Source organism: Asterias amurensis, chromosome 9, assembly GCF_032118995.1.
Source record: "Asterias amurensis chromosome 9, ASM3211899v1".
Lineage (NCBI taxonomy): Eukaryota > Metazoa > Echinodermata > Asteroidea > Forcipulatida > Asteriidae > Asterias > Asterias amurensis.
Genome location: NC_092656.1, coordinates 8281691 through 8293745, shown reverse-complemented (window position 1 = coordinate 8293745; position 12055 = coordinate 8281691). Strand labels below are relative to the sequence as shown.

At 40.3% G+C, this 12055-nt stretch overlaps 3 protein-coding genes across 6 annotated transcripts in view; 1 reads left to right on the top strand and 2 right to left on the bottom strand.

Annotated features, from left to right (window-relative positions):
- The window catches only part of LOC139941404 (alpha-N-acetylgalactosaminide alpha-2,6-sialyltransferase 2-like), a 44717-nt gene extending 43175 nt beyond the window's left edge, over positions 1 to 1542 (bottom strand). Inside the window, exon 1 of the mRNA XM_071937877.1 lies at positions 800 to 1542. Within this exon, the coding sequence (XP_071793978.1) occupies positions 800 to 819 (20 nt within the window). The 5' untranslated portion in view covers positions 820 to 1542. The remainder of the gene's footprint in view (positions 1 to 799) is intronic.
- A 2378-nt stretch (positions 1543 to 3920) lies between these two features.
- On the bottom strand, positions 3921 to 9843 carry LOC139941405 (cyclic GMP-AMP synthase-like). Of its 2 annotated transcripts, none has more exons than XM_071937879.1 (3): positions 9316 to 9843; positions 7689 to 7811; positions 3921 to 7153 (listed from the first exon to the last, which is right to left on the bottom strand). In XM_071937879.1, the coding sequence occupies exons 2-3, from the start codon at positions 7714 to 7716 to the stop codon at positions 6030 to 6032; spliced, it is 1152 nt and encodes a 383-aa protein (XP_071793980.1). In that variant the 5' UTR covers positions 7717 to 7811; positions 9316 to 9843; the 3' UTR covers positions 3921 to 6029. The 2 variants fall into 2 exon arrangements, with proteins under 2 accessions (XP_071793980.1, XP_071793979.1); XM_071937878.1 differs by having other exon boundaries at positions 9320 to 9843.
- A 1404-nt stretch (positions 9844 to 11247) lies between these two features.
- The window catches only part of LOC139941539 (3'-5' RNA helicase YTHDC2-like), a 32509-nt gene continuing 31701 nt past the window's right edge, over positions 11248 to 12055 (top strand). For 2 of the 3 annotated variants that reach the window (XM_071938084.1, XM_071938083.1), the window contains exon 1: positions 11248 to 11378. In XM_071938084.1, the coding sequence (XP_071794185.1) occupies positions 11293 to 11378 (86 nt within the window). In that variant the 5' untranslated portion in view covers positions 11248 to 11292. Of the gene's footprint in view, positions 11379 to 11516; positions 11652 to 12055 lie in introns of those variants that run through there. The other variant, XM_071938085.1, reaches the window with a different exon arrangement.

Here is a 12055-nt window from a genome sequence, read left to right as displayed (position 1 = left end):
GTTTTGGCTAAGCAAGATTTCCCGGTGCTGTTCCCCTACCTCTTAAAATAATTCACAGAATAACACAAAATTGCGGTTCTAATGGTTTCTCCAGGAGCCCGAAAGAACATAAACACCAAATTTTATACCAATCCGTGTCGAGCAGGTCTCAATAATGAGAACAACATTTATCGTCCATGGTCATCACTAAATCAGGTATTTTTTATTTATTGATGGTGTAGGCCATCTATTGAGTTAAGCGCACACGCTGTTTGGCTTTACCTAGGGTCAAGGCAGTACAAGTTGCAGTGAATGAGTTTTTTTAATTTTTTATTAAAGTGTATAGATGTAATACTATTATTGATTGTACAAAGAAGGTAGATGGTCGTCAGTGTTCCTGTTAGTTGTTACCTTGACATGACTGTATTAATGAACCATCATGAAGAGCTGGAAATAATGAAGTCCAAAATATGCTCCATTTCTCTACCAAGTAGGGTGTTCATTGTTAGTTGTTTAACCTTGACCGTCACAATAGACAACTGTGTTTACTCTAACTAAAATAAACAATCATTGACATAAGCTAAAAAAAAGAATATAATCTTAAAATGCATGCTTGTTTCTACCAAGGGAATGTACACTCTCAGGTATTTCTCCAGTCATGCCAGTATGTCACAAATAGTGAACTAGCTAGATTGTGCGACGAATATTTTGTAGTAATAATACTATTTTTGAGGCGAGCTAAGCGTTGTGGCATTTTGTCTACAGTCTAGATCTCATAAATTCAACACAACACTGACATGACAAAAAATGATTTACTGACCGTGTGAAGGATGGTGCCATAACGTGTAGATAGAGGAGCTCTGCTAACTAGCCAGCTGCTCTGCCGATGTTGTCTGCTGTAATTCACTACACTCCATCCATGCACCAAACACTCCTCCCCGGTGTCGATACACACGGGTTTTATACACAATGGAGTAAGTCTTATCACTGCCGTAAAATCAATAAAAAGACGGCCATGTTTTTAAATGCCGTGTGTCGTTCCGTACTCCAGCTAGCAATACGGGGAATGTTTTGGTCATCGGTGAGCTGTGTTTGCTGTTTGCATTACTGAATACTGGTCCATAAAATAAGTTCATATGTGTGTACACTCGCCGTTATTTATGAAGATTGTCGTCTGTTGTCAAGCAGTCACCGTTAACTTAGAGAATACGTGACATTGTAATGAGGTCATCAGCTCAACCAAGATGCGTGGTTACTTGCATTACAAATTAGCTGCTGTCGAACTGTAAATAACACACTGCTGGTCGCCAATACTTATCCTTTCGCGGACATTGTACTCGTTGTATCATGATAAGGAGACATGGGCATTTCACATAATTCAATTCATGTCACACACGAGGGTTGAAACCGGGCTAAATCTGCTTCCGTTTGTTGCCGTATGGCATGCCGTTTGGTGGACATCCGTGTACGTACATGTACATGTATACAATGCACATGTGTGTTCTACCTCCATGGTGTGTGCATCAGTCAGCAGTGTGTTTGCAGTGCATGCAAAGCCAAGACGGTTGCTTGCTTTTTGTGTTTATCACTTCACACTACCCCGTTCACGTACCACCGTCGAGACGATGCGATGGCCGGCGCGGGCGTTTTGTGTCGTTGGACCTGCGGGCGGCCTTCTGACTCGAAGGTTCACAACAATTAGGCACGGGTCCGTGATTTGAACTTTCAATTATTAAAAGAGCAAGGACCCAAAACAACTTAGACATACTCCTTTTCTTTACTGATTACGCTATTGGTTTTTTGTGTGATTAAAAAAGAGTAAATGTGACATTCGGAATTTGAAAAACGTATTATTAAAATTAGGCCTAAGCAACTTTTTTTGTAAGCCCACGGTTGGGAATATTTATATTAATCAGGCAATATTTAATTACTCGTAGTCAAGGATTGACAAATCTTATGTTATTATTGTTTGTTTTTTTTTTTTTTTTTTTTTCATTTCGTAGAATAATAATATTTCAAAAGAGGGAATTGTTTACCAACCTTCAGTAAATTTGTAAACTTTTTATTTATTTTTTAACTTTTTATTTATTTTTAAACGGTACACATTATGTACATCCTTGAGCTGGTTTAAAGCTGGTTACAAAATTATATTTTACAGTGTGCATTAAAATTCTTTTCCCTCAATAGGCCCTCTTTTCCCTTTTACCCTTGTAGGCATGTCAGGCCAGTCCTTATCTCAACGCCTAAAAGGTTCAAAATAGTACCTCCACACCATCCAAGAAAATAAAAAGGGGACACCGATGTCCCAGGGAAATAAGTCCGCCGGAATTCTGTCCCCCATTGTTGCCGTTTTCACGAAGTCAAAATTAATGCATTTGGGGAAACAGCTTTCTAAAAACAACACCTAAGAAAAAACCCATCTAATCGTGTTATTCAACTTACACTTTAAAGGGTGGACACTATTGGTAACTACTTAAAATAATTATTAGCATAAAACCTTTCTTGATTACGAGTAATGATGAGAGGTTGATGGTATAAAACATTGTGAGAAACAGCTCCCTCTGAAGTGCCATACTTTTCGAGAAAGAAGTAATTTTCCACGAATTTGATATCGAGACCTCAGATTTGAACTTGAGGTCTCGAAATCAACCATCTTAAATGCACACAACTTTGTGTGTGACAAGGGTGTTTTTTCTTTCATTATTATCTTGCAACTTCGATGACCGATTGAGCTCAAATTTTCACAGGTTTGTTATTTTATGGTTATGTTAAGATACACCAACCGTGAAGGCCAGTCTTTGACAATTACCAATAGTGTCCACTGCCTTTAACTAAAAAGACCGGTGAATTCAAAACGTTGTGTTTCAGCTACGCGGGCCGATTCGCCAGGTCACGCCAACATTGGGAAACTACTGACCGTCATTGTAATGCAGCCATCTTATTTTCCCCCATTGACATCAATATAACCAACCGAGAATGGAAGAACAAAGTAGTCTGGTTCCTATTTGCACAATGATAATTAGCATTCATTTTTTTGTTAATCGATACAAGGAACATGACCAAGACGGAGACGGCATGTGGCTGAAGGGGATGATTCAAAAGAGGGCGCTATTGATCTAGGACGAGTAAACTGCTATAGACCTTTTCGCAAATACTGGGGCGCGCGCGTAAAGCTTGGAATTAGGTGCATTGTGGTCTAGCTGATTACAAATTTGATTCATATATATCCCACAATGCACCTCATTCAACAGTCTGCGCTTGCGCATTGGTATTTGCGATAAGGTCTATTGGAATACACTATGAGAAGCGTTACCGCAACATTGCTTCTAATGTTATTATCCACATGTTGGGGGATAACAAGTGATATGTTGATTGTCTTACAGGGTGCGTTCGTTTAGCTTCCTCAGGTCGACCCCGGTGTGTGGCGTATTTTTTTCCCAGGACGAACGTAGGCAGATAATAACCCATGTTTGTCCTAGAAAGAAAAAAATCCGCCACACACCGGGGTCGACCCAGGGAAGCTAAACGAACGCACCCATAATAGATGTTAAATTTGCATCGGGGATAAAGAATAATTATTAAAGTCACCTGGAAATATATTTTTTTTTTCTTTCAAACATAAGAGTATATGTTTACGAACATTAAAACAATTTTTTTAGTAATTGTTTGTCACGATTTATACGTTTAAAGAATATATAAAGTTGTTTGGGGGGCTGACTCCGCCTACCCCTTTTGTGACATCAATCGAGGCAGACTTTGCCTGCAATGCGTGTAGTAAATACACGTGCAAAGTACATGTACGTCCAAGTCGTGAGTTGGTACATTTCAAAAAGTGTTTTTCTGCATTCAGCAGCAATACACCTGATCGGCATTGCCGGAAAAAAAAACATTTTTTTTTTTTTTTAAACGTACAAACTCACGACTTGGTCCGTACATGTACTTTGCAATTGTGTTTACTCTACGCATTACAGGCAAAGTCTGCCTCGATTGACGTCACGAACAGCGCCCTCTCGGGTCGGGGTCTACTCTTAAATTTTTGAGTAACATAAGAACTGATTTTTTAAAACCTTAGTTAACTGTTTATTCACATTCCACTCATCAAAACACTTATATTAGTGACAAAAGCTTTATTTTGAAAAAATACCACTTCCAGGTGACCTTAAAGTCACCTGGAAATATAATTTTTTTTCCTTCGAACATTATATAGAGTAATGTTTATGAACAACAAAATAACTTTTTGAGTAATTGTTTGTAACGATGTTTGTTTAAAAATTAGCTCAAGTTGCTAAGGGTGACTCCGCCTACCCCTTTTGTCATTCGAGGCAGACTTTGCCTGGATCTAACATCAAACACACGTACGTGCAAGTACATGCAAGTCCAAGTCGTGAGTTTATACGCTTCGAAATAAAGTGATTTTCTTGCAATTTTCCGTCAAAGTTGACCAGGTGATTGCTGCTGGATGCAGCAAAACAACTAAAGATTGGGGTCAGTTTGCAAAGTGGTCCGGTCCGACGTGTTTTCCAGCGCTGTGCAGCCACACTTCAAGCGTATTTAGGATTTTCGAACGACGCGTCGTTCGAAAATCCGAAATACACCACACATTTTGACATGAAAAGACATAACTCAATTAATTTGTTTTTATTGTTCATAAGCAATTAAACTCTTATGTTTGAAAATGTTTTATTTATTCATTCCAATGATATTCTAGGATACATCGAGAGTAACTAATAACCACAAAGCTCCTCACCAAGTTCCCGGATGTTGTCTACACAGTGGATCTAAGCCACGTCCAACTCGACCTCTATAAGGAACTCATCAATAGCAGGGAGGCCGAGTTCGACGGGGTCGAGAACCACTGGCACACCAAGACTCTCTCGCAGTACGCGGTGGCATGCTGTGGTGCAGGGGACGAGACTAAGTTCCACTTTATCAGTGCACTGTTTAGTCTTTATACGAACTGGAAATGGAATCTTTGCTATAGTACCTCTACGATAGACATGGAGCCAGGAGGCATCTTGTTAGCTAGTCTATAGAGACAGGTAAATACCAATAAAATTGCAAACCCTTCACAAGATTTAGAGAGAGCGTATTGGTGCTATTCGGCTCAGCAGGCTAGCTTGGCCATGCGGTTGTTCCGACGATTGTGCGTACTTTGCGTGTGTGGTCAGGGGCTCCAGATGAGAGAAAACGGAGCCCGAAGCTGAAGCCGAAACGGTAGATTCAAAAAGGGCCATAAAGTTTTCTTTTCCCACCATTCTCCACTGCCTCTCGTGGGGTTTTAGTTATCGAGGATGCTGTGTGTTTATTAAATTGGGCATGTGTTTGGGTGTTTGTTTTGAGGTGCTTTATATTTATTTTTTTCCAACAGACAAATGCGACCTCCTGGAAATCGAGGAGCACTTTAAGTTTATCCAGGATGACAAAAACGCTTATATCTGTGCCCAGAACATCACCGATTTCTGCCTAAAGAACAATATTCCGTACGTCGTGCACAGGCAGCCAGACAACTGTCGCGCGATTGTGAGATCACCGCTTGTTTTGACGATGAGGGAAGGAAATCACAAGTCAATGAGGGAACTTTGCTCCTGTATTTTTGCTCCTCCGTGATCGACTTCCTCCTGTATTTTTGCTCCTCCGTGATCGACTTCCGTCGTGTTGAATGCTGGTGCAACAGAGAATTAGTTTTCAACGAAACTGATTGAGCCGAGTAGTGTTTAAAATAGCCAACCTATATAAAGACAAACACACGCTGTCAGTCCAGCTGGTTTCACACAAGTCTGTTTGCTTATCACAATATTTTATTTGTCAATTAGCATTATTCACTCCTTGCTCAGAAGTTTACCAATTTCCTTTTCACGTTTGGACAGAAACTGATTTTGATTTGTGAATGCCGGTACAACTAAATTGAATAGAAGCCGGGAATTAAAAATATTGGCCGAAAAACCCCAAGAAAAAGACAAATACATGACTAAATCTGCTCAGGCAAGCTTGTTTCATTCAGAAGTCTGTTTGCCTTATTGCAATTTTTTATTTGGCAAAATGATCGTTTTTCACTCCTTGCTGAGTAGTCTTCCGAGTTCCTTTTCGCGTTTAGACAATACCCTCAAACGGCTCCCTACTTTGGCCAACGTCCTCTCAGGAATGTCCTCCAGGAGATTCAAATTGCTGACGAAAAAATGCGGCAGTTCTCTTCTCGAAATGAAGTCGGTCAATTTGCAAAGTATTTCAGCGAAACAGTGTTCTATGGTTCGTCTTTGCCATCGAGACTGATCAACTTGCTCGTCGCACAGGTGTAAGAGGGCGTGCTTCATCTGGTAGGAGGTGAGATGTGCCAATGTGTCATCTTTGGACCGTAATGTTTTGAGGATTTTCAAAGCCCGCGCTCTGCAGCTCCCGTCTGCACGATTCACTTTGAGCAAGAGCGCCCTCTCGCTCTCGTAGCTTACCTGCGTCCAAACCGGATCATCTGTGGCCGAAATTTCTTTCCCGCAAAAATCTTTAGCGATGAAAAGACGCCGTGTATCAGCGCTCTTCTTTCCTAGTACAATCCCTGGAATTATTTCAATGGTAACTGCTGTATTTTCACTCGTGGCGTCAGCCCCGAGTGATGTCACTACTCGTACTGGGGAAGTTTTCACGCCAGAATTTGCATTAACTACCGTGTCACTGTGTTGCCTGACTTCGTGCCACTTTTTGATGAACTTGAGGAACATTTTATTTGCCAAGGTAGGACAGAGAAAGTCCCGTTCGCCCCTCCAACCAGCCCAGCGGTCTTCGTTCACCTCCTTGATGTTGAAAAGGCGGGGGAGTCTCAACACAAACTGCTCAGGTTTTCCCGCCGAAACAGGCGTGATCGTCCCTACAATAGACAGCGGCACAATAACATTGTAATCAGCATGGCCCCGGATGACCAAGTCCTCTACTGTACTTCCAACGTAGATAGCGTCAAGACACCTGACTCGTGACGTGTTTCTCTGGACTCTGGCAAGTAGACCGGGCAAGATTTGGTCGAGTTTGGCTTTACGCAGTTCGGCTATGTGTTCAGGTACTTCTACCTTTCTCGTGTAGAAATCCTGCAGTGCTTCACGGATAGATGTGTTTCCTTTGATGCAACCCGAAGGCTGGCTTGCGGCTGGGGATTCGTCCCATCGCCGTCCGTGAAGAAAACACAACCCTGGGAAAAAACCATTAGAAGTTTCATCTTACGGTTGGAAACGAAATTTGCTGCACGAAACCACACAGTTTCCAATCCATTATCCATAAGCTCACAATAGACGTTGCATTGAGCTATTTTTCTTTGCTTATTATGCATGAAAACCTTATCAAAGTGGACTTGGCTCTTTTACATACGTTCTTCGAAAAATAAATAGGTTTTTCGAACAATGCGTTCTTCGAACAAAGAAATGAAGAGTTTTGTGTAGAAAATTGTCTGGCATTGTGCAAACGGAATTTGCCAGTTTTGGAGGGGATGCTAGAGTTGCTTATTTCTGTTTACCAGAAATATGTTACTAACCAAGATAGCCACGTGTAACATTCTTGCTTTTTTTTTGCTTAGCAGAAAATTGTTGAGCATTGGTCACTGCTTAAGTGACATGAACATGAGCATAACAGAATATAGATTTTGCCTTTTTTTTACTGAAAAAAATACAAGTTTTTCTGGACCCGCTACGTTTTAAAACCACCCAATGTTTAGTCCTCATTTTTTGTACCTGATTTATCTAGATACTGTGTTGACATTCTTGCATAGGCCTATCCCAAGGCAGGAGCCGGAAGGCATAGCAAGGGTGGGCTCAACCCTATGGTGAATCTGTCATTTCATATCGAAGTGTTTCCTGCAGTTTGGGGGGAAAAGAGGGACAAGATTGGTTCTGGTACATTAATTTAAAATAATTATTAGGGCTGTGTTGGCTTATATAGGCCTAAGCCAAGTAGATCAAGTGTTGGGCCGTGGCACGAATCCCTATACTTACTGTCAATAAAGATGTTTGTATTTACCTGTAGGACAGCTTCATTATTTAATCGTCAAGATTTTGAGGGGAAAAAGATTAAAATCACAGAGCAATGTTTTACAAAAGTAATTATTTTTGTCTCTTTGAGCACCTCAGACAAATAATATTAGGGGAAGCTTTCTTCTACAACCGGGTGAGTTTAGTGTACACCCGTGTACGTTTATATTTTGAGTCGCACAAAAGAAGCACACAAAACTTTAATGATCTTGACAGTCTTCTCAACTATGCATACAATTAAAAACCTATGAAAATTTGGGCGCAATCGGTAATCGAAAATAAAAAACACCCAGATGTTTGATTTCGAGACCTCAACATAATTATAAATCTGAGGTCTCGAAATCAAATTCGTGGAAAATTACTCCTTTCTCGAAAACTACTCCACTTCAGAGGGAGCCGCGGCTACCAACCTCTCCCTTTACTTGTTACCAAGTAAGGTTTTATGCTAACAATTATTTTGAGCAATTTACCAGTAGTGACCACTGCCTAGGTCATACAAAGTTAGTGTAGCACTATTTCCATCCAACACATCAAAAAACAGCAATCTTAATTGAATGCTGTGATCAAGAATAGTGAGTCAAACAAAATCGTAGGTGTTACAAACGTTAATTAAACAAGTTTCAAAATAATTATTTTATAAGGTCATGCCGCACGTTCTGCTGCGACAAATCCAAAAACATGTTTGGGAGAGCAAAGTGACCCCTTTTCTAGCTCGTCAATCAGAGCAAAGACCAGCTTGATAACGTTCACTATAAAGTCGTAGATTCGAGAGAGAAAAAAGAGAGAAAAACTGAGGAGCAGTCTCAACACTCTTCTTGTTGTAAATTTAAGGTTTTATTTAGCCCTATTTATAGGACTCTTCTCTTCTGTAGGCCATACACAGTATCGAAAGTGTAAAGCCGCCAGGGCTAGGTTTTATTGTGTTTTTCCTGCGTGAACAATCACAATTACTGCCTGTTGATTTTGATGAATGACCGAAAAGCGCCGAATAAATAGGAACCCCGCTGTGGGAACCACCTTTTACTTCCCACAGTGTCTTTCCGTTCAGCAAAATCAACCAGGCGGATTGGCGATACGATTATAGGCTGATTCCATCAATCGTGCCTTCGTGACAATGGGTGAATCTGTATTGTTATTATTTTTTTTAAAGGTGGAAGGTCATCTTCGTTAGAGCGATTATAAATTACGTCAAGTAAAAACTACCTTTTTGAGCTATGAATAGGTAATTTAGCTTGTAAAATACCCCCCCCCCAAAAAAAAAAAAAAAAAAAAAAACAGAAAACGGTGGCATACATAGCAAAATCCTCCCGAAACCATTGAATTGACTTACTCACATCTGTGTGGCACATCGCGCATGCGGAACACAGGCTGGATGCAGAGCTGGAATTCCCCTTGGAGACTCAACACTAGACCACAGAGTTGACACAATATTTACCGTGTGGTCATCACCAGTGTTTCGAAATGACAGGTCTAATGTTGTTATGATGTTTTAAAGGTTTTTTTCATGAGCCATTCTCTAGCGTCGGTTTTACAAGAGCGTTTCTCATTGTAGGCCTATCTCTCTAAAACAAGACCCTACTATTTTGGAGAAGAAAACAATGCGCACAAGGTATTGCACTCTGTAAGCCCGGGCCCGTAACCATTCAGTCACTGCAACAACTCACACTGTAACAAAATGGCTACAAAATGTACACCGTAATCACACAGTTCCATCATGAACCAAAGTCCCCCATCACGGAGTTCTGATTCACGAACAACAAACTGAGCATATATGAACTGAGTGAAGTGGCTCTATTTCGCACTGCATCGATTGGATCGAACGGGAAAACAAACACAACTTTCAATAGGTACGAGATGACCCCTCTGAGATTGTGGGTGAACTTTCAGACGGCGTCAACAGGTTGTTATGGCACGTACGATGTACAGGATCTAACCAACAGAGGGCGCTGTTTACTTTGCATAGGCCACATTTTGGAACGACAAGAAGTTGGACACTATTGGTAATTACTTAAAATAATTATTCGCATAAAACCTTTCTTGGTGACAAGTAATGGGGAAAGGTTGGTGGTGTAAAACATTGTGAGAAACCGCTCCCTCTGAAGTGCCATAGTTTTGGAGAAAGAAGTAATTTTTCACGATTTATTTTGATTTCGAGACCTCAAGTTTAGAACTTGAGGTCTCGAAATCAACCAAAAAACGCATACAACTTCGTGTGACAAGGGTGTTTTCTTCTTTCATTATTATCTCGCAACTTTGATGACCGATTGAGCTCAAATTTTCACAGGTTTGTTATTTTATGCATCACACCAACTGTGAAGGCTAGTCTTTGACAATTACCAATAGTGTCCACTGCCTTTAAAAATAAATAGGCGACACCGACAGAACTGTAATTTTTGTGATTCAAGCGAAGCTAGCTACCGTCTCGAGACCAATACTTAGCTCATTCTAGCCTTTGATCAGGACACTTGTTGTACACCATGTAGGTGTGGTCATCAACTTCTTGTTGAGAGGCATGAGTTTGATCAGTTATACCTCCATGATTAGAGCAAACCCAATCCCACATAAACAACTCTGAGGCTGGCATTATTTCCGGGGTCAGTTTGACAAGGAATATAGTTTTGTGATTCAAACTCTCATTCTAGGTCTTGAGATCATCCCAAGTCAAGCTGACACACGTATGATCAGTGTACCGGGTCAACTGCAAATTGAACTTGGATCCAGGTCAATTCTTATAACCAGTAGTCCAGTGCTCTTTATCTTGCGCTGCCCAAGTGCCCATGGGTTTGTTGAGAGGGCCTGTACACCCAGGCAAGTGGTATTTCACACATTGTTGTTGTTCTGGCCAAGTTGTGGTTTGGCGGGAAGGTGGTGGGGGGCATTCAATCTCAAAAGTTGCTGTTTCAATCTGGGTACTTTGTCATGTCGTGATGACATGTCCGTTTATCAAAGTTTGCTGACCTTGTATCTTGCGCATGCGCGTACTCTGACAAGATTGCAATAAAAATGGTTAGCTCATGGGCAATCTGATTTACATTTCTTAAAAAATTTAATATACTCCATTCGACAGTTAATTCTATAAAATCCTTCTGTAAATTAATATTAATAAACATTATAGCAAAATGTTTCCGGAAGGAAAAAAAAGGTCAACCCGCCGCGCTTCCATTTAAAGCTGGCACCCTATGTTCCTCTTTCGAAGTGCTTGTACACTACATCAAACCATCGATTTTTTTATTAGAACGGGACCAGATTGTAAATATTTTACTTCAAACTTTTTAGTGAACTTTTTTGTATTTCCTGTCACACAACAATGGCATTTCAACTTGATCGGGGAAATTCAACAAATTTAAGGTCTAACAATGTGCAGTGTCGATTAACGCTGGAAGAGGAAAGCAGGTAAATGTATAGAAAATGTGTATACTTTTGTTTGAGAATTCGTACTTCTATTTTAGCAAGTAAATAAAGTTCAAAAACTTTCACCTTTTCAATGACGAAAACAAGTTGTCGCTTGAGGGCGGCAAATATTACGCGTACAAAATAAGTGTCAAAAATGAATGTCGCTTGGTTGTCTGACTCTGAGATTTCTGTCAATGTATGAGCAATACCGGATGGTGTAGATCATAGATGGTTAACTGCACTGGAAGTAGCTTTGGAAGTTTGCATCCACAGGTATTTTAAGTTAACTTTAATTTGCTTAGTTGAGTTGCAACAAGAAATGGGTTGTATTATAATTATTATATTTTATCGTAGGACTAGGAGGTCCTGTTTTCGAGGTGTCCCTGAAATCGTGGCAAATCTTTCACCTCTCTGTGCGCGATGTAAACAGTCCCTAGATTAAAATTGTGTGGTTTTATTTGCCAAGCAAAGAGTCTCCTCTCCCTTGACCAAAACTTAGAGACACGTAAGGCTCCACTGGTCATTTGCACTTGTAAATGCAAAAAGTTTGGTATTTTAGGCATTTCTACAAGGTACAAAAATATGTCATAATGTTGAGGCCATATAAAAATATTTGCCCACCGAAAAACTTTTAACAAACGCTATTTCAATTCACAATTCATGATGATCAAAATCAT

Coding starts and splice junctions, on each gene's coding strand:
- LOC139941405 (XM_071937879.1), bottom strand. CDS start 7,716: ATGTCAACACAGTATCTAGATAAATCAG. Junction 7,154..7,688: donor ACAGTATCTAGATAAATCAG/GTACAAAAAATG, acceptor GTTTTTTCCCAG/GGTTGTGTTTTCTTCACGGA.